The 22,840-nt window shown below is 34.8% G+C and overlaps 2 protein-coding genes and 3 long non-coding RNA genes across 5 annotated transcripts in view; 3 read left to right on the top strand and 2 right to left on the bottom strand.

Annotated features, from left to right (window-relative positions):
• The first annotated feature begins 1,558 nt into the window (after positions 1 to 1,558).
• Positions 1,559 to 3,393, top strand: LOC123314809. Its single transcript, XR_006537871.1, has 2 exons — positions 1,559 to 1,659; positions 3,288 to 3,393. It is a non-coding gene; the product is annotated as an uncharacterized LOC123314809 (long non-coding RNA).
• Positions 1,669 to 2,989, top strand: LOC123314808. Its single transcript, XR_006537870.1, has 2 exons — positions 1,669 to 2,137; positions 2,778 to 2,989. It is a non-coding gene; the product is annotated as an uncharacterized LOC123314808 (long non-coding RNA).
• A 1,757-nt stretch (positions 3,394 to 5,150) lies between the features above and the next one.
• On the bottom strand, positions 5,151 to 6,042 carry LOC123315303. The gene is made up of 2 exons (XR_006537939.1): positions 5,672 to 6,042; positions 5,151 to 5,588 (listed from the first exon to the last, which is right to left on the bottom strand). It is a non-coding gene; the product is annotated as an uncharacterized LOC123315303 (long non-coding RNA).
• A 3,778-nt stretch (positions 6,043 to 9,820) lies between these two features.
• LOC123315302 (RAD50-interacting protein 1-like) lies at positions 9,821 to 11,924 on the bottom strand. Its single transcript, XM_044900952.1, has 2 exons — positions 11,721 to 11,924; positions 9,821 to 11,654 (listed from the first exon to the last, which is right to left on the bottom strand). The coding sequence occupies exons 1-2, from the start codon at positions 11,881 to 11,883 to the stop codon at positions 9,844 to 9,846; spliced, it is 1,974 nt and encodes a 657-aa protein (XP_044756887.1). The 5' UTR covers positions 11,884 to 11,924; the 3' UTR covers positions 9,821 to 9,843.
• Positions 11,925 to 16,825: 4,901 nt separating this feature from the next.
• LOC123316069 (mannosyl-oligosaccharide glucosidase) overlaps positions 16,826 to 22,840 on the top strand; it is a 137,846-nt gene continuing 131,831 nt past the window's right edge. Inside the window, exons 1-2 of the mRNA XM_044901997.1 lie at positions 16,826 to 17,265; positions 17,317 to 17,494. Of these exons, the coding sequence (XP_044757932.1) occupies positions 16,871 to 17,265; positions 17,317 to 17,494 (573 nt within the window). The 5' untranslated portion in view covers positions 16,826 to 16,870. The remainder of the gene's footprint in view (positions 17,266 to 17,316; positions 17,495 to 22,840) is intronic.

Below are 22,840 nucleotides of genomic sequence, written 5' to 3'. Positions count from 1 at the left end.
ATGACTAAATCAGACATTCTTGAGAACATGGTTGGAGTTGTTCAAGGCAGCATATTGGGTGCACTCTTGTTTCTCATATATGTGAATGACTTGAGCCTTATAATGGACCATTTGAACAGCTTGACTCGATTCATGGATCCTGTGATAGACCAACAAGATTCCAGCTTAACACAGTTCGCAGATGACACCAGTGTGGCAGTGCAAGGACCAAATATTCGATGCCTTGTTGAAAAAACTGATTTCGTTTTCGGTGCCTTGGTGGAGTGGTTCAGGAAAAATAAATTATGTATCAACAAGGATAAAACAACTGTCGTTATCTTTAGGACTAAGCAGAACAAAATAGAAATACCTGAAATGATTACCGTTGAAAATACACAGCTCGAAATAAAAAGTGTCTCGAAGTTCCTAGGTATTTATGTGGATGAGCAGTTGGACTGGTCTCATCAAATCGATTCCCTGAATAAGAAACTGAACAACATCTGCTATTGCATAAGAATTGTGTCAAAATATCTTAATGACACGGCCAGGAGAACACTGTATTTTGCTAATTTCCAAGGAAGAGCCCGATATGGTATAATGTTTTGGGGATCTAGTTCTGCCATGCAAGATATTTTTGTTACGCAGAAACGTGTCATAAGAGTTATATTCAACATGTCCTATTTACAATCATGTAGAGGAGTCTTTAGATCGAAGAGAATGCTCACAATGTATGCATTGTATATATTTGAAATCCTTGTTTTCGTATATAAGAATAGTCAAGTATTTCCTCGGTCAAATCATTGCTACAATACGCGTAAGGACGACATTTTATACCCTATCCATCGCTTGACACTCTATGAAAAAAGCCCGTACTACATGGGTATCAAACTCTTCAATAAGCTGGATGACAAGATCAAGAATGCCACAGTCGAAAAACAATTTAGGCAGATGTTGAAGCAGTTCTTAATAAATCTTGAACCCTACAGTATAGAAGAGTATATGAGTTATAGAACTGATGGGAACAGATAGAATATTAATTTTGACGTCATTTCATTTCATATTTGTTTTTATTGTATAAAAATGTAATTTAATTTGAAATAAAGAAGCATTGAATTGAATTGAATTGAATTGAAATTTGCTGGAAATAAGGATTTTTGATATTTTAGCTTGAATAATTCATAGGTAGGTGATTTTTTAAGCTGAATATCAGGTATTAATTATGAGTTTCTGAATTTCATGACATGACAAGGTTATCCCATGACAATAACACTCCATGGGCGTAGGTGATGTTAAGTCATAGACCTTAATACCAAGTATATAGCCAAGCAGTGTTAGGCGGTGTGAATTTCCGCTTCGATTATCAATTTGAACGAGCGTGAAGAAGCTTCTGACGTTACGTCAGTGATTTCCTAATTTTTTTGATCAATCAGAATCAACTGACTATTGAAGTTAGTTTTTTGGAAACTTCATTGTCCTACGCCACTGTTGAAACGGAAATATATCTCGGCCATATTTCTACTCTATTCCGGTCAAATTGAAATGAGCAATATGCTCCTTCCTGTTATTCTATATTCTAAGATTTCACATGAGATTTTCTCTCGCCAGTTGAACCTGTTGCCGTAGCTACGTACAATCATACCTGTATAGTAGATGATGTAGTTGTTGCTGTTATAAGGGGAGGTTCATAGACAAAGGAAGGAAAGACAAACAACTCTCATTGGTCGTTTAAAATGCTGATCGTGGCGCCCCGTTCGGCAGTAGACGGAACTAATTGTGTGAAATAGCGCTATAGTAGAAAAAGATGGAATATGTTTTCGCCATAACATAACCTAAATTCCAAATTTCCTTTTGTTTTCAGTTGTATTTTCAGATGAATCTAAAGTCATAAGTCAAGTTTTCGCCAATGTTTTCTAGTATTTTCAAATAATTTGTTGTGATTTTAATGCATACATGGGCTTATATCCTGCAGTGAATACATTTATTTTATCAACAAGTTTCATCAGATAAAAAGACAAACATGTTTCTTTGAGTTGGGGCACGGATTATATTGTAATATTTTGATTTGAATATGAATTTTGTGCAGCAATCTTGGAGTTTAGAAGTAGATAGGAGCTACTATATCTTCATTCCATTAGATCCTTTAGGTTTACGTGTAAGGGTAAGTATTAATTCTTAGTTCTTAGCACCTATTTTCATAATCGACCAGTATGGCATCATTAAAATTTCAGTTTTCACTCTGCATCCCAAATTGTTCGAACAAAAATTACACGGGGTCAAAAACGAACAAGCACTTTTTTTGATCTCCAAGTACAAAACATAGATGGGATAATGCAATCGAGTCAGTTATTCATTCCAATTGATTTTTTAATAAAAATAGTATGATTTAGGAGGACCATTTCAGTCTAAAAAATTAGACTAAAACAAGGCTTCTGCCTTTAGCTCTACCGGATTTTTAAATTTTTACACTGCATTCAAATCGATGGAGGTTTGAAATCATCTGGTGCTCGGTGGAGATTGAATTTTCCAAATCTAGACAATAATAGTTAGCCGAGTACTAATTCAACATGATCAAATTCACCAAATGCTTTTCCTCTTTTTTCCTCTTTGTGATGAAAAGGACAGAAATTTTGAATAAAATTTATATGAAGTGTAGGAACCAGTTGTCACACGGAGAAAAATTTTTGTTTGATATCAATAAGAGCAGCTGTCTGAATTGAAAATAATCCATTGAATAGTCCAAACATACATTGAAATTAGCTACATTAGCTTTGTATGAACGATTTTTCACTCTGTTTCAGGTTATGTGAATCAGATGGCTTATGCTGGAGTTCTGCCAATGAATCGAAGAATCCAATTCATTATGTACAGTCTTCAAATTGGACGTTCTTTTGTTCAATAATTTGGTAATATATACAGAAGAATATCTTATTTGACATAACTGAATTGTTTCATTTCCTCTTGTTGGAAAAATCAATATGTATTATAATGTGTAATAAAAAGTATATCATTATTTGTTGAGTATCATATCTGAAATCAAAGTTAACAAGAAGAAAACATCACTGAAGATTGATAATGAACTGTAATCAACATATCAGTTTATTATCAATTTTCAACTAAGGTTTTAATTCAAATTATTCCGAATTATGATTTGAGGCGCCAAAATGGAAATTCAAAAAGAGCAATACGCCCCCTGGTGTCAATTTTAGTAACAAGTTAGTTAAGATCTACTGCCGATGGCGGCGCTTCAATCAGGCTTAATTTATTTTACCACTGAGTCGGCACTCTTTTCCTTCTTTCTCTATGGGGAGGTTTTCTCGCAGCTCTTTTTCCTCCCCTCTGCTGCGCCCTAGAGCTATGACATTGGAGATCGTCTCCAATGAAACCCGAAATAAACGTTTCTTGTTTGGGTTTAAATGTGTTGTTTTCTTTCGAATCTCCCAACCTCCCGTCAATTTTTCTATTAGTAATCAGGGTAAGTACTTTGGGTTGCCTACGTAATGTGGAGTCCTACCACAACCAGACGATCACGATCTTTGGCCATAGAGTAGTAAGGTGTCTTTGAAGTGCTGTCATTCGTAAGTATCTTCGAAGTAAAAAGAATTCTACAAGCATCACTGACCAGCGCAAGGTAATTTAAGACCAGGACAGTACAATATATATATCTCCTTGCTCTTGTGTAATGTGTAATCTGTGCCTCTTGTTGGTTACTCTTTGGTACTATCCTCCATAGGGGAGTGGTTAGGATCATAGAGTTTCTCTTATTCTTAATACAAATGTTACAAACATAGGCTGTGGTCCGTATATTATACACTTTGGTTTCTTCTGGTTAGTAAGTGGGCGGTCCGTATACATTGAACTTTCTTTAGTTCAATGTCCGTATATGTCGAATTCCTGACAATTCGGTTCAATATCTGTCACCAGAGTAACCGCTCTGGTTACCAAATGTGTATATACGGACAATACGCTTGGTTTGATTTTGATATTTTGATAAACAAAAACCACTAATCTTTTGTTTGGGGAACAGCTGATTATGGCGAATGCAGCGCCAATATCCTATGACATAAATGTCATTCGTGAATTTACATTTCGCACGGCATGGCAACGTTGGATTTCAATGCTCTTTCTAGTCCATTGAACTCTATGAACCATAGAGTTCAATGTTCTAGTCGCTCCCATTGAACTAAAGTTCTTTAGTTCAATGGTCTCTCCTAAACGAGTCCTCCGAGTTGCCTATTTATTCGGCAGTCTCTCTTTTCTCTTCTACTCTGTAATCTGTGTTTCTCTTGTCTCTGGAGTTAACCTAACCATAGAGTCTCTGAACCTAACCTAACTCTATAATCTTTGGACGTTACAGATGCTTCGAGGAGCTAAATCAGAGACAGAGGTTGTCTCTGAGCTAAATGCTCATACCAAAGATATGTGTGTAATATATCTTTGGTTCGTGGTACGTTGGTAATATATTTGGCTCATATCCGTACCGACGTTGCCACGTCTACTTCTCATTCTGAAACTGTCAACTTCAGTACTGTAATTTCAACCAGCTGTCAGATAGACGTCAAAATAAGATTGTGGAGGTGTTGTATAGGCAAAAATAATACATAATTTGGAATATTATTTTACTTTTAGTTAAAATACGGATATTGAAATGCATTATTTTTGTTTTTAATATGATGGTGGTGTTAGTCCTAGTGATTCCTCAGCCAACAGTGTTGAATGTGCGTTATTAATGCCAGTAATGGTAATGAAAGTATTCAATGGGAAAGTCACACAGTATTTTAGCAGGAAGTGAATAATTATGCCATTTTCTTGTTGTGTTGTTGGATGTGGAGGCCGAGGAAACAGTGTTAAGTTTTTTTCCTATTCCTGAAGAAATTTCTGTATTTTAGCATAAGAGGCTTCACATAATAAATTACTTGACGAGGAGACAACAAAAATGCTATTATTAGGAGAGCTGACTTATACTAGTTATATTTTTATTTATACTCATATTTATGCTGCTTTTCTTACTAGTTGTATTTTGTATCGATTATATTTTTATACTGTTCTTGGTCAGGAAGACCTGAGTTGTTAGCCCTTGGAAACATTGCTTCAATAAAGTTTATTACTACTAGTATAGTGTTCCTGTTTTATATATATGTATATTGAATACACCTTCTCAATGAAACAGTGCATCTTTTCAAGAATATTTAATACAACTAAATTACATAATATTATGTATTTACATTTTGAGAAAATATTCATTCCATCTCTTATTACCCATACAAACTCTGTAGAAATAAAGGCCTGGAACAATGGTCTACCAGATGCAATCCATATGGATCCAGAGTTTCACAATCCTCATAGCAGTATTTTATTACAGGTTGGTCATTATTCCCTTCTCTAAATATACATCAAATCATCTGTGCTAACCCTTTTGTAAAATATTCTCCTTGAATATTTTGTTCCAAATATTTTATAGAGTAACCTACGTAAAAGGCCAATTATAAATTATTTGTAGGCTGCTGAGCTCTTGAATGCTTTTGTATATCTGGCTTATCTTCTGGGAATAAAATCCGCCACTTCTTGATTTGTTTTCAAAATTTCAATAAATTAGGTACTCTCTGTATTCACTGAAAGAAAATTTATAGTTAATTCAGAAATCTTGATATATGATGATGATAGTTATCATATCAAAAGTTTAATATCAACTTACTTTTCATATATCTATTATAGATTGCCAAATAAATATTCTTAGAGTTCTAGATGAAGTTAAATACCACTCTTTTATACCTTGGAACAACGAAAATATTCGTCAAGTGAGGAGTTTTACTTGTAATGACGCTTTTGCTTGCCTCCACAATTTTTGTGAGGCTAGAAGGTTGGAGTGGTCCAAATCTTTATTTTGAACGGGAGAGCCTTTCGACCAGGTTCAGTCTTCCAAGTAATGATTCTGTTCTGTTCTTCAGTTGTTCGAGGAACGTTACAGGACCCTTATGTTGTTATATGTAGATATATCAGTTTAATTTAACGTTCCGCTCAAAACTTCTTGTTGTTTATCATGTTGCATCATGTGATTGATGTTATTTGGGTAAAACTTCGATTTATGCCCCACCTCGGATTTTAATGATTATTTTTTTATAGATAGAATTTTTTATAAGGAATCGAATGGTATTAGTCTCAATCTGCGGAAATTTATAGTTCGGCAGTTATGATTTTTTGAAATTTTTGTAAAGTGCTTTTTCTCGAATTCGACAAAGTGCCTACGTCAGATTTTTTTGCCGATTTTTTCCTGGATGCAGGAGAAGATACAAAATCTATTCGTACAACTATCAATCCCGGCAAACTTTTAATTTGAGAGAAATGATTTTTCGAAAATTTCATCAAAATACGTGCTACATCATTATATTATCATGAAAAATTATATTTTCACTTTTCGGTCCTTAACACTTAAATTTAAATCGCCAAAAATGATATTTTCATGTATGAAATTGTTTTTTCACTGTCCTAACCCAACCTAACAACCTACCCTAACCTCAAAATGATTCAGTTCAATTTTTAGCCAAAATTGATCAATTATTCACATTTCTTCCAATGAATTACCTCGAAAGCCCAATTGGTTGAGTTCTGTTGAGAAGAAACATTCGAATTAATCGTGAATTACAGTGAACAAACATTCAAATGTCATAATTGAATGCATTTAACGAACATTTCAAAAAATCATAGCTAATGAACTATAAATTTCCGCAGATTGAGATTACTACCATTCGATTCCTCATGAAAAATTCTATTTATAAAAAAATAATCATCAAAATCTGAGGTGGGGCATAAATCGAAGTCGAGATAACGTAGAATTATTTGTGTACTGCTTTACTGCCATTAACCTATAAGCCAATGTCCAATCTAGATGTTCCTACTTTTATGAGTCTTAATAAAAAAATCTCGAATTGAACCCTATTATTTCCTATTGAAAACAAGTTACATAGTTCATAATCAACAATATGGGATTGAAATAGGTACTCAGAATTAAACACAAGAATGAAAATTTCTATTTTCATTCGACTCTTCCTTTCATGTGACCCATTAATTGAAGATATACACTTTTACCTTTGGTTATTAGATTATTCTTGAGGAACTCATTTAGTCTCTTCTGCTCTTATAAAAAATTCGATTCAATGTCGATTAAGAGGCCCCTTTTTCATAACATAACCTACTTCTGTCAAAACAAACGGAAAAATAGTAATGCGCAAGGCAAGAAAACAACGTAAATTACGATAACGTTCAACGTTATCCACCCGATATACGGCATGCGGTAACGTTAATACCGCCCGCTATTCTGAAAATGGAAATACGCATGCGTCGTAACGTTATTAGCGCTTGACGTTATTACCGCATGACGTTAAGGGTGCTTTCATATCTCTCTAATAGAGAGATATGTTTTTTCACTGTCCTAACCCAACCTAACAACCTAACCTAACCTCCAAATGATTCAATTGAATTTTTGGCCGAAATTGATCAATTATGCACATTTTCCCAATAAATTATCTCAAAACCCCAATTTGTTGAAAAAAACATTCGAATTAATTAAGAATTACAGTGAACAAACATTCAGCTGTCATAATTGAGTGCATTTAACGAACATTTCAAAAAATTATAGCTACTGAATTATAAGTTTCCGCAGATTTATTAGATTCCTCATGAACAAATTCTATCTATAAAAAAATAATCATCAAAATCTGATTCGAATATAAGGTCTCTGCACAATCTGGCAACAAAAAGCTCGAATGACGCTGTTACCGCACGCAGAATTTGACTACCGAATCTCACTTGTCTAAACAGCGAGTTTATACTTTGCTTCAAAGATTATAGATTCTCTATAATCTTTGCTTTGCTTGTCTATCTGTTACTTCTGCATCTTCAAAACGAAATCTATAATTCTCCTGCAATGCATGGATCGTTTCAATGACAACAACTTTAGATAAATCACCCAAATCTCTACATTCAGCAAGTCATGTTTGTGATTCTGATAAGATTTTACTGTGCTGATTGTAATGTTTTGTATCCTTGTAGAAGCCCTGAAGATGGATTAAAATAAATCCGAAAGCTCGGCAAAGAAAACAAGAGTATTATTGGTGAACCTAGGCCGATTCCCTTACAAACTAATCTCTAAAACTGCGACCATTATAGACCTGAATTTTATATATACCCAGCAAACCAACATGTTACATGCATAAGGGTGCTACATAACATTTGAAACACAACTGTAGATTTATAAATAAATATTCCATATACATAACGTTCTCATTTCACGTGATACATATCGAACATAATATAATATTTATGTATCATATACATTAATTTGTTATGTTTCTCATGAAAAGTATATGGTATATCAATTTCGTATTATCTATGATATGTATCATTTTGAATGAGAATGTTATGTATATGGTATATCAATTAATAAATGCACAATATTGAGTATTAATTTTTCAGCAGTCATCCCGACAATGAAACTTACGGTATGGTATGATGTATTGAATCGTAAAAAAGTACAAACATCAGTACTGAAAGTAGCTGTTATCGAAACTGTTTTATTCAATTTCTTACTACTAGCGGATAGAATCCGCCGAAATAGGCGAATTATAAATGAACAATGAACTTTGATAACTCAACTTTCATAATCTCAATTATTGACGTTCGGAGGAAAAAGAAGGGTTGTGTGATTATGCTGAAAATGTTCACATTCATGCATCAGTATGACAAATTTATTATATATATTAAATTTGCAAGGATAGTAAACCTGATTCCATTCGTCAGAGATACAATATTGTGTATATCTGATGATTTGGTGTGACAAATGAAAAGCAAATACTCGAGTTATTTTTTAGAACATAAAGAGTGCGATTTTAGTTCGAGTTTTGAGAATTATTAGGTTTCCGCATTGATATAAGAAGCAATTTCTATTCCATACAGTTAATATGCTGCACTTATATGAAAGGTCACAAGTTTCCATAGCTAGATAGGTTGGAGGGACCACCCAGGAACACAAGATGTCGAAAAGTAAGCAGGTTCGAGCCCGGCATGAGAAGGAATTTTAGGTTGGAGCGGCAGACAGCTATGGATCGTAGACATAGGTTACTAAAGAAGTCTCAAGTATGAAAACTGACAAAATCAATCAGGTGCAACAATAAATTATCGTTTTGGTACAGTTTTTGCCCAAAATAAGTACGTATTTCATCAAATATGGCGATCCATTGAATTTTGGATGTCCTTGTATTTATTGAGGTTATATTTCAAATTGGTAGCAGATGTTCTGTACCAGAGCTATCATCCTTTGCACATAGCATGTAAGGTACAAATTACCTATATGTGTACCGAACATGTAATATTGCAGTTTCGTTACAGTATACATAGGGAAAGGCGGACATAGAGCTCTCGTTGGACAGATAACGCATAGATCGTGTACGGAACTTTGCTATGTAACACGGAAGGTTGCAATATGGATGATACGTTGATGTTATGCAATTGTGTTTGCTGGGTATATATACAATCACTGAAGTCATTAGAGCCTTATAATAATATTAATTCAACGATAAGGGTCTATCGACTCTGGTTTGGGGAGTGAAGAAGCATTAAAATAATCCGAAAGCTTGGCGTAGAATAAAGAGTACCTCATTCACTCCCCAAACCAGAGTCGATAGACCCTTATCGTTGAATTTATATTTATATATATATATATATAGGAACATAAATTTGATATTTTCATTTGATCATTTATACTGTAAAAGTTTTCACAAGAAAGTACCTAATTCAGGCTGCATTCACATCACTTACACTTATCCTAATAAATAATAAAGATATAATATTAACTGAAATTTGTATATTTCATCATATGTTACATGTTTGTAGTGACCCAAGCAATTGTTTGAAATGACCTTCTGGTTTATCAGTGAATTGGGAAAATAATGGAAATAAGTTTCTTTCAATATCATATCTCAACTGAAGAATGCCTCCTTTCTCCAATTTTTTGTTCCAAATCAATTCTTCAAATAAGTAATTATCCAATTGTTGGGCCAATGATTTCCATATAATAGAGAAAATCTTATCTGCCAAAGACTTTTGCAACTGATGCAATCTTTTTGCTATAACTTCAAACATTGAACAGGCAGATGGCGTTAGTGATAAATTTTTAAAATCTTTATCGACTTTCATCTTGGACCAATCTTCTCTGATGTAATTTTGGCTTTTGCTTTCAATCTCCTCCATAACAAATTCAGACATTGTAGAAATTAAAAATCTTCTCATATCCCCATATAGCAATAATGTTTCAGTGAAAACACTTTGTGCCTCATTTTCTAAAGTAGAATCGTCAATATCTGGTAATAACACAGTTGGACTAATATTTTCTGATTTAGACTTGTAATAGTATAAATTCAGATAATGGAGAGTGTTTCCCCAATCCAACAAGACATTTTCCATATAAAATAAAGTATTGGCAATCATGGGTACCTTAGATTCTATTACATTACCTTCTTCTGCTTTTGCAATTTGAATCAATCGAACTCTGAAATCATCTAATAACTCCAATTGTAGCTCTAAAAATTGAAGTCGATGACCAGGTTGTGGCAAGCTTTCATACCTATCTGTTATCCGTTTCAAAAGTGTCATAAATGCATCAGCACAAACCGTCACCTTCAAGTTATCTATATCAGAGTCTAGAGGTTCAAATGCTAGTTCAGAAGATGAAAGAATATTGTCCATTTTTTCCAAGGCAAATTTTCTTTCCATTGAAATCCACTTAATGAATACTTGTGCTTGAGTAAGTACACCTAATACTCCTGCTTGTATAACTGGATAATCATAAGAAATTCTTAACTCTTTATCAAAGCTCAAAGCTTCATCAACTGTGTGTGAGAATGTGAAATCATCATACTGTGCCTTCCCAATGTCTGCATGTAGTTTTTCAACAGCTAATTGAACCAACCCCACCATAAATTCAAGCTCAATGTCTAAATGGCAGTACCCCAATTTATCAACAACGGGCTGAATCCATTTATGCAAAAACTCCTTATGGTCTCTTATCCATGTTAAAATTTGTGTAAAATACCACTCTGGCTTATCCAAACGGTTAGTTTGACGTGGACCATAAAAATGATAAATAAAACGTTTTCTAAGTGGCTGTATCATCAGAAATGTTGGTGCACTCAAACAAGATGTACTCATAGATAATGCTATCGAATCGAAACGATCATTAGATAATTCAATTTGAAGAAGATACTCAGTAAGAAGTTTCAGTCCATCTATTGCATTTTGAGGGGGTGTTTGAAGACTAAAATTTGCATTTACAAAAGGCCACTTGATTGATTTCAAAGTCTCCTCAAAACTTTCAGATAAACTACTCTTCAGAATGTCATGCCAGTACTTTTGGACGCCACAAATAATATTATTCAAATAGAAATTATCTAAATATTTCAAGTTCCAGTTAATTTCACATAAATTAGCAAATATAGTTACACACTTTTCATAGTCTTTACTTTTGTATTCTCTTTCTAATTCAACATTGAAATATTCCAGTTTTTGTATCACTCTTATATACTGTTTGGTAATTTGTAGAACATTCACTTTATGTAATAGATCCTCGTATTTTCTTCTAGTTCCATATATTCCATCCAAATCATTCTCAATTAGTTCAGTGACTTCTTTAAAATAATGGAACAATTGATTACATTTATCAAACATTTTCTCAGAAGAATATATTGTTTTACCAATAGGGCAGTCAATATTTCTGACATTCAATTTTGATAGTAAAGATTGCTTCTTCTGAATTAAAGAATGATAGATTAATTTACATTTTTTTGAATCCAGTAAGTCATTTCCGAAATTAAGTTGTAAATTTTCAAACGATTTTATTTTTATATTATTCATCATCTCTAGCTCTAGAATTGTTATATTATTTCATTGAACTCTCATAGAGTTCAATGAGTTCAATGGATAAAAGAGAGTTCACGCGAAACGAAAGCAAAATCAAATTGATAGGTTATGTTTAACGTCTGACGTTTCATGATGGCAGCACTTCAACTCAAATTTCATCACAACACGTAAACGTTATATCTGACGTTATTTCTCACGTTAACGTTTACGTGCAGGCTAACGTTCTGTGCGCACTTCAACTCTCTATTAGAGAGATATGGAAGAAGCGTATAACCCGAACGTACGTTAACAACGTCATGCGGTAATGGAATAACGTCTTGCGCTATCTGGCTCAGATTTTAGTCGTATGGAAGATACGAATTTACGTTATTAGCGTAAGCAACAGATGATCGGTAAATGTCAAAGTTTGTTGTCGATAGGTTATTAGGTTATGCATTTTGGGTTGATTTTATGCTGTTTTTGTGAATAACGTGCTTTTATATGGATGTATATCTACAGGAATTTTTGTTTGTGGGGGTGGATTAAACTGTATTGAAAAATACCTGTTCACAGTGATGCTTTCATGATTTTAAAATATGATGAACCTTTAAGTGGCCACTATAGTTACTAAGAAAAAATTGGAATATCATCTGGGGGATATGTAGAGATAACGTAGAATTATTTGTGTACTGCTTTGCTGCCATTAACCTATAAGCCATATATCCAATCTAGATGTTTCTACTTTTATGAGTCTTAATAAAAAAATCTCGAATTGAACCCTTTTATTTCCTATTGAAAACAAGTTACATAGTTCATAATCAACAATATGGGATTGAAATAGGTACTCGGAATTAAACACTAGGATGAAAATTTCTATTTTCATTCGACTCTTCCTTTCATGTGACCCATTAATTGAAGATATACACTTTTACCTTTGGTTATTAGATTATTCTTGAGGAACTCAGTCTCTTCTGTTCTTATAAAAAATTCGATTCAATGTCGATTAAGAGGCCCCTTTTTCATAACATAACCTACTTCTGTCAAAACAAACGGAAAAATAGTAATGCGCAAGGCAAGAAAACAACGTAAATTACGATAACGTTCAACGTTATCCACCCGATATACGGCATGCGGTAACGTTAATACCGCCCGCTATTCTGAAAATGGAAATACGCATGCGTCGTAACGTTATTAGCGCTTGACGTTATTACCGCATGACGTTAAGGGTGCTTTCATATCTCTCTAATAGAGAGATATGTTTTTTCACTGTCCTAACCCAAAAAAAGATTATAGAGAATCTTTGCATCTTTGCATATAATCATTAGAACATCAATATTTCAAATATTATTCCAGCTGTCGAGGCTCAATATTATAGATATTAGATAAAAGAGAGTTCCAGCAAAATAAAATCATAGAAATACCAAAATCCAAATTGATAGGTTATGTTTAACGTCTGACGTTTCATGATGGCAGCACTTCAACTCAAATTTCATCACAACACGTAAACGTTATATTTGACGTTATTTGTCACGTTAACGTTTACGTTCAGGCTAACGTTCTGTGCGCACTTCAACTCCCTATATGCATAATAAAGAGAATTTTCAACTTGAAAGTATTTTATTATCAATGAAATATTCATGTGTTAAGAGACATGAGAATTGCAGTGTAGTTTCAGCCATTTCCTTATGTACTGAATGTAATCTGATAACACAGTAATTTAACTTAATCGTTTTGATAACTTTCAAATCACTGCTGATTTCCTATAATTTTCGTTCATTATGAGAAAATACACAGGAAATGTAAACAATGACAGTTTGAGGTTATCGAGAATTGCATTCAACAGTCAAATTCGGCCATTCGCAAGTCATCGGTGCTACTCGTTTAACGTTTGGTTAACGTACGTCGATGTTTAAGGTATAGTGGGAGACCGCTAGTTTACGTAGGCCGTAAAGCTGACGCTAACGTTAACGTTAAAAACGGACGAATGAGCATGCGTAGATGTCAATTATAACGTTAACGTTTACGTTCATGGCTGCACTTCAACTCTCTATTCTGAAAATGGAAATACGAATGCGTCGTAACGTTATTAGCGCTTGACGTTATTACCGCATGACGTTAAGGATGCTTCCATATCTCTCTATTCAATATTTCTAACTTGTGATAAGAAATTTATGTAGCAAATGAACTTATACCTTGTTAATATTTCTGTGAGAACAACTGTATGTTGATTAACAGAGTAAACTTTATTATTATTATTATTATTATAGTAATGCGCAAGGCAAGAAAACGTAAATTACGATAACGTTCAACGTTATCCACCCGTACGGCATGCGGTAACGTTAATACCGCCCGCTATTCTGAAAATGGAAATACGCATGCGTCGAAACGTTATTAGCGCTTGACGTTATTACCGCATGACGTTAAGGATGCTTCCATATCTCTCTAATGATTTCCCTGTACGTCTGTGGTCTACGAGGAGCTAAATGCTCATACCCGTACCGACGTTGCCACGTCTACCTCTCATTCTGAAATTGTCAACTTCGGATAGATGTCAAAATAAAATTGTGAGGTGTGTAGCATAGACATAGAGACATGGACTGTGCCTTCCCTTTATATCTATGCATGAAATACGGTCAAAAAAAGTGACAGAGAGAAAAACATGTCGGGAATGCAGTTGTCTTTTTCTAGAATTTTCATTGGTCTACACTCACCTCTATGTGAACAAAAAAGAGAAAGGTATGTCCCGACGAGCTTTTCTCTCTTTCTAATAAATAGCCAATTTCATGCTGGCATTGCTCAGTCCATGTCTCTATGTCTATGGTGTGTAGGCAAAAATAACCATAGACATAGAGACATGGACTGAGCAATGTCAGCATGAAATTGGCCTATTTTCATTGAACTCTATGGGTTCCCATAGAGTTCAATGCCTATTTTATAGAAAGAGAGAAACGCACGTCGGGCATTGAACTCTATGGGAACATAGAGTTCCCATAGAGTTCAATGACGTCGGGAATGCAGTTGTCTCTTTTTTGTTCACATAGAGGTGAGTGTAGACCAATCAAAATTCTAGAAAGAGACAACTGCATTCCCGACGTGCGTTTCTCTCTGTCACTTTTTTTGACCGTATTTCCACGTATTTCATGCATAGATAAAAAGGAAAGGCACAGTCCATGTCTATATGTCTATGAAAATAACACATAATTTGGAATATTATTTTACTTTTAGTTAAAATACGTACATTGAAATGCATTATTTTTGTTTTTAATTTGTTGGTGGTGTTAATCCTAGTGATTCTTTAGTGTTAAATGTGCGTTATTAATGCCAGTAATGGTAATGAAAGTATTCAATATCTTGGGAAAGTCACACAGTATTTTAGCAGGAAGTGAATAATTATGCCATTTTCTCGTTGTGTTGTTGGATGTGGAGGCCGAGGAAACAGTGTTAAGTTTTTTTCCTATTCCGGAAGAAATTTCTGTATTTCAGCATAAGAAGCTTCACTTAAATTACTTGACGAGGAGACAACAAAACTGCTATTATTAGGAGAGCTGACTTATACTAGTTATATTTTTATTTATACTCATTATATTTATGCTGTTTTTTTAACTAGTTCTATTTTGTATCGATTATATTTTTATACTGTTCCTGGGCAGGGAGACCTGAGTTGTTAACCCTTGGAAACATTGTTTCAATAAAGTTTATTACTACTACTATAGTGTTCCTGTTTTATATATACCTATATTGAATACACCTTTTCAATGAAACAGTGCATCTTTTCAAGAATATTTAATACAACTAAATTACATAATATTACGTATTTACATTTTGAGAAAATATTCATTCCATCTCTTTTTACCCGTACAAACGCTGTAGAAATAAAGGCCAGGAACAATGGTCTACCAGACGCATTCCATATGGATCCAGAGTTTCACAATCCTCATATCAGTATTTTATTACAGGTTGGTCATTATTTCCTTCTCTAAATATACATCAATTCATCTGTGCTAATCCTTTTGTGAAATACTTTCCTCGAGTATTTTGTTCCAAATATTTTATAGAGTAACCTAGGTAAAAGGCTAATTATAAAGTATTTGTAGGCTGCTACGCTCTGAATGCTTTCGTACATCTGGCTTATCTTCTGGGAATAAAATCCGCCACTTCTTGATTTGTTTTCAAAATTTCAATAAATTAGGTACTCTTTGTATTCACTGAAAGAAAATTTATAGTTAATTCAGAAATCTTGATATATGATGATGATAGTTATCATATCAAAAGTTTAATATCAACTTACTTTTCTTATATCTATTCATCTATTACAGATTGCCAAATAAATATTCTTAGAGTTCTAGATGAAGTTAAATACCACTCTTTTATACCTTGGAACAACGAAAATATTCGTCAAGTGAGGAGTTTTACTTGTAATGACGCTTTTGCTTGCCTCCACAATTTTTGTGAGGCTAGAAGGTTGGAGGGGCCTATAATGGTCCAAATCTTTGTTTTGACCGAGAGGGTCTTTCGACCAGGTTCAGTCTTCCAAGTAATGATTCTAATGTTCTTCAGTTGTTCGAGGAACGTTACAGGACCCTTATGTTGTAGATATATCAGTTTAATTTAACGTTCCGCTCAAAACTTCTTGTTGTTAATGTTGTTAATCATGTTGTAAGTGATTGCAACCCTGTTATTCGTGTTGCATTGGTCACCTATTCAATACAGATTTTCTGATATAACTATTACCACAATTTCACAAAGAATACTAATGAAAGATGTAAATAATAAACGGTCTCTGATAACAAAATAAAAATAAATAAGACATGTGAAATGAGTTGACAGGCTGTCAGAGATGAACAGTTGACAGTTTTCAAATGTTCTGTGGCTTAAAAAGTAGGCGACAGACGTGGCAACGTCGGTACGGGTATGAGCATTTAGCTCCAGCTCCGCTCCTCGTGCTTCCATATCTCTGGCTCTGGTTGTCTCTGGTAAAATGTATTATTAGGTCTATGTCAACAACATGGTTAGGCAAAGAAAAAATCAAACTGCTTCCAGTAAAACTACCGGAAAACAGAGTGATAAAAATAGTAGTAGTAGCAACTGTAGTAATTTCACAAATCGAAGCAATAATACATTCAAAGGCTATATAAACTTTTGGAAAGAATTTCTATTATGTGTTGTTATTATTGTAGCAGTTTCTTTTTCTTATATTGGGTATTTAGAAACTCGCGTGAATACACCCTATGATAACAAACGCATTACAATCAAAAGTGGTTTGGATGTACCAGAAAAATTCTGGGGAACATATAGGCCCGGTACCTATTTTGGCTTGAAGACAAGGGACAAGGAATCTCTAGTTACAGGTTTGATGTGGTATTTTCCAAGGCGATTAAAACCAGGTGGCGACGGCATTAGGTGAAACTGGGTTTATGTAGAAGGAACATTGTTTTTCATTTCATTTTACAGGCATTGGTGTGAGCAATCAGATAACTTAGATCGTTATGGGTGGTTGCAACATGATGGCATTAACTTTGGTATACAAGAAATCATAGATTCTCCATTTATTCTGACTTCGTCTTTTGCTAAGATAAATGGTGGTAGTCATGGAGGAGATTGGAGTGCTAGAATCAATGTTGAAATTCTGGTGAGAAGATAAATTAAAAATATTGACATCTCCATATGGATAGTGTTGAGTGCATAGACTTATAATACATGGATTCACTGCAACCTGACTTTTCAGTAGATCGAGAGGTTGGATGGATTAGAGTGAGAAGAGCGTATGTGTTCTAATTGAATAAAAAAGAGATGAACGGATTCCGTGTGGGCAATGTCGAAATTATATGATGGATGTAAACAAATATGTTAGGCAGACTTTGATCACAAGGTGTTGATATGTGGAGTATTATTCACATTAAATTTATTCTTGAATGAAATTCACATATTTTTGGACATATATCATTTCGAAGTAATGTTAAGGAATTCCACTTTGCCTACTCAGACACTTGTTGGAAATTCATTATGGAAAATTTTCGCATGAACTTGTGAGTTCTATAACCTTTTGACAGCTTGCCCATAAACTCTCCATCTTATTCAACCAACCGCCTTCTCTCTCGGTCCATGTTATTTATAAGTCTATGGTTAAGTGTAAAATATCACAGGTTACTAGTTACTATCCTGTTTGTTTACTAGAATTTATGTGAATTTTCATAGTGGACTACGTACTTCTTCTTTAGAATTGAATAAAAACAAACCATCTCTAAATGAGAACTATATGTGAACATATTCTACTGTCTGCTCATTGAGATGAATTTCAATTTTGGGTTGATTAGCTAGGGTTAGTATTTCACCAATGAAATCTGTTGATTACTGCTCTCATTTGACAATTTGTATCACTGTATTTCAAATATAAATTCAGTGCACTCTCGATGAGTCAAAGTCCCAGAGACCACGAAAAACTGTTTGACTTATCTATCACCAAATGTTTCGAGTTATTCCCATTGAGGGAAAAACTCGAGGTAATAATGATCATCGTAAGTTACTAAGAACCAAGCATATATTTTTACATTTAATGAAAAATATGTATACATTGTACATATTTTAGTTATCTTATCCATAAAATTCAGAACTCTCCAGAAAATACCTGATCCTGTCGATAGCTTGTCTAGCTTCTTGAACTGTTGGTGGTGTAGGTGGTTCAATTTCAGGGTCCTCCAAATTGTCGAAACCTGCATCGTCTTTTTCTTCCCTGAAGAACTGTTGAAGTTTACATCTACATCAATTACAGATGAAAGGATTCCTCATCCACCAATCCTACTTCTTCTGGATTTTCCAGCGCTGTGTCTGATTTATCGGTGGTAATCAACATTATTCCTGTCAATATCATAAAACGCTCCATACACTTGATTGCGGAACCTCTCACTGTGATAATCAATAAACTTTTTTCACAAGGCATTTTCCCTGATGATAATTTAATAATAAGATCTTTGAGAAAATATTAACAAATAGGCTTCTGAAATTCTTCAAAAAGTTTAATTTATTCAATAATGCACAGCATGGTTTTATGCAAACCAAAGGCACCGATACTGCAATTTATGAACTGGTCAGAATGATCCTGAGAGGTTTTGACATGACAAAGGCTTTTGATTGTGTTGATCACAGATTGCTGCTTTGGAAGTTGGAGCGGTATGGCATAAGAGGTAGACAGGTGAACCTCTTTAAAAGCTATTTTTCAAATCGGAAGCAGAGGGTTGAAATTACAACTAATGGCACTACATACCAGTGGCGGCTGGTCTGTGAGGGCTATAGGGCTACAGCCCCCATACACGAAATCACAAGAAATCAATCCTTTTATGTTATTTACCTTCCCGTACGATTTTTGATGAAAATATTACATTCCACGGTTATTTATATAATTTATTAATGTATAACTTTCATGCGACTCCTTCAGTTTTGTCATAATCTAGCAGTCCGTCCCTGCATGGGCGATGAATCGTATAGCCCCGATTTCTTGCATTCGGACAGTCATTCGGCTCCAGCCGCAACTCTTCGTGTCGGTCAGATACGAAGTAAAAGGGCTACGATAGAAGTCGCCCCTATCCGCTTCACTTTAGCCGCTAGCGCATAGACAACCTAGCGTGTGTTCGTATTTGTTTACGTTTTGAAATCATGGCGGGCAATAGTGTTCAAAATATTTTAAAAACTTATTTCGCGAGGCTTTTGCTGGCGGAAAAAAACCGTATTGAACTGCTGGGTAGACCGACTCCCGATTTAAATTCAACCCAGGCAGAAAAAACTCCAAAAACTTCTTACACAAGACGATTCTCAAGACAAGTGTATGAGAAAAACAAGTGGATATCTGGCTGTGATACTGTGAATGCGTTGTTTTGCTTTCCTTGCTTATTATTCAACTCCGCTGGAAGTGATAACGTGTGGGCAAGGGCAGGATTTTGAGATTTGAAGCCCCTTAATGAAAAAATTAAGAAGCATGAACTATCCGAGTTTTAAGAATACTTATGATCAAGAGGACAAATATCCAAACTAGACTTTTCTTCAACAACAGATGCAAGTCTTTGAACCTTACACCTATCAGAATGAATGAGTCGATATTGACAAATAAAACCCGTAGAATGTTGAGTGCACTGAAATCTAGTATAGTCAAAGATGAAATCAGAAAATCATATATATATCACTCAATATATTAAATCTGAAACTTAAGAGCTTATATGACAGACTTAAAATACTGCTCACGTACTCTGAGTTTAATTATTTCATGGAATCAGTTCATGCGAGGTGCAGTGTACGGAGACGTTGGAAACTCCAGTTGCTGAGAAAGAAGCTGCATAATCTTCAGGTGCGGCAACGTCCTTGGGTTTCTGGAGTGGTTGACCCTGTTGATGTTCATCATTTTCATGACCCGGTACTCAATTTCACTGAGGTATTTTTTGAACCGGAAGAACTGAACCTTTTATCGAAAGGCCCAAAGTTTCGACTAGTAAATGGTGGTACACGGGCAAGACTTTCCAACTTGGAACGATTAGCTGCAGAAACAGAAGCTGTGGTACAGAGGCTTGAGTCTACAGATGCAACTATAGTAAGAGCAGAGTGTGAACATGTGATGAGACAGGAAGTGCAGAAGATCAAGAATATGAGTTTTTTACATCATGGCCACTTTAGCTTCAACACAATTAGAAAGATTAAAGAGAAGCTGAATAAAGAAAATTTGACTTTAACAGAGCTGACAAAGGTAACATTATGGTCATTATGAGAACCTCAGATTATAATGAGAGGTTCTTCTCGGAGAATGGTATTTTGAAGGTTAACCCAAAATTCTCCACATTTGTAAAAAATGTCTGGAAAACAATCAAACAATGTAACAAGGTTATACCAGAGCATTCCTTGAGTTATGTTTCCCCTCAGTACACGACGATACCCAAATTATATGGACTAATCAAAACCCATAAGTCGGACATTTCAGATCAGATGCCGATTAGACCGGTTGTTTCCTACACTGGTTCTCCTACACACAAGCTTGCAGAGGGGTTGGCTGGGCATTTTAGACAGATTACAGGATATACTCCAGAATACTCGATTAAAAATAGTGTAGAGCTGGCTAATAAAATCAAGAATATAAAAATTCCACCTGGAGCGGTGTTGGTGTTGTTTGATGTGGTGAATTTGTTCACAAATACTCCAGTAAATGAAGCCTTGGAAATAATTAAACAACATCTTATTGACGGTAATTTGAGTGACATAGAAGTCATACAATATTATAGACTTTTTGAATGTTGTCTACGACAGAATTTCTTTATGTTCGATGGAGATTGTTATGCTCAGGAGGATGGCCTGTCCATGGGATATCCAGTGTCCCCCTTGTCGGCTGAGCTTGTAATGGACCACATGGAGAAGACCAAAATTTCCAAAAGTTGCCTTTTCAGAGAACATGTCATATACTACTACAGGTATGTGGATGACATCCTGTGCTTGTGGAATGGCAGCTTGGATGTGTTGCAGGAGTTCTTAGAACAGTTAGATGCAATACATCAAAAAATAAAATTCACGATGGAAGTTCAAAAGGAAGGAAACATTAAGTATTTGGACCTTAGCATTACAAATGACAATGGTAACCATTCCTTCCAGGTGTATAGAAAACCTTCTCATACTGGAGTGGTTATACATAACACTTCTTTCCATCCGTTTTCCCACCGTTTATCATCTATCCGCAGTTACGTATACAGGGCCCTTGCATTACCATTGTCATCAGTTGCCCTTGGTGAGGAGATTGATGTTATCAAATGAATAGCAAGGAATAATGGCTTCTCGGAGGGTTCAGTTGACAGGATGATATGTAAAAGGAATAGACAAGCTCTTGAACGAAGTGTGTATATTAACCAACTTCAGCAAAGTGATGACGAACCTAAGAAATATGTATCACTGACTTTCAATGGGACGTCTTCCTACAGGATTGCGAAGATTTTGAGAGAACGGATTAATGTCATGGTTTCCTTCAGAACTGTTGGGACCGTGAGTGAATTGTTGATGAATAATAAGGACAGAAATAGTCCACTGAATAATGCTGGTGTTTACAAATTGAATTGCACATATGGTTCCTTTTATATTGGACGCACGAAAAGGAGTTTTGATGTTAGATTTAAAGAACACCACAGGTGCATTAGACAGAATAACACAGAGTCATTGTTTGCTAAACACATCTTGGAGACGGGAGACGGGACATCCGGTAGATCTCGAAGAAGGTTACAACATATTACATAGGGAGAGAAGGGAATACCTTGAGATAATTAAGCATTGTAGATTCTGCCCGGATAAGATACTTAATGCCCAACTCTCAATTGAGGCACCGAATTTGTGCACTACTTTAGTGGATGTGAGCAGAGACCGACAGAGGGCGCCTCCAGTTTGACAGTTGTGTGAGATAGACATAATGTTGGTCTAGAAAAATAATCATAAGGCGGGACCGAATGTCAAGTGTCATTGTCCGATGTCAATATTTTTTTTTTTGGACCAGAGTTGAATTCTCTTTTCTGAGAGAACACATTTTTTGGAAACCTTATGGTTAGAGACTTTTTTGAGAAAAATTGTTTCTTTGACGAAACGTACTGTAGGTTAAGAAGCTGATGTTTTGATTGTTGTGCATGTCTGATATTTGTCTATTCTTTTCAGTGTTGTGTCTGATGATGAAACCGGTTCCACACAAAGAAGTGGAGAGTTTTTATGGGATTGAAAATATAGACCTTTGTTCCTTTTTGTTTATTCATTTATCTGCCAAGCATGTAAATTGTTCGAAAGAATTAGGTTTATGTGGGTACGACTAATATCGCTGCTCAATTAGATTCAGCTTACCGGCGTAATATTATTAAGCAGAACGAGCAAGTAGATCAGAACAAGTATGTTTTAAAAAGAATTATAAATTGCATCAAATTTTGCGGTAAACTGGTTTTAAAATTTCATATTTTTATTATTATTCTAAAAGTAG

This window comes from Coccinella septempunctata, chromosome 6 (genome assembly GCF_907165205.1).
Source record: "Coccinella septempunctata chromosome 6, icCocSept1.1, whole genome shotgun sequence".
Classification (NCBI taxonomy): Eukaryota; Metazoa; Arthropoda; class Insecta; order Coleoptera; family Coccinellidae; genus Coccinella; species Coccinella septempunctata.
This window is presented reverse-complemented; position numbering and strand designations above follow the sequence as displayed.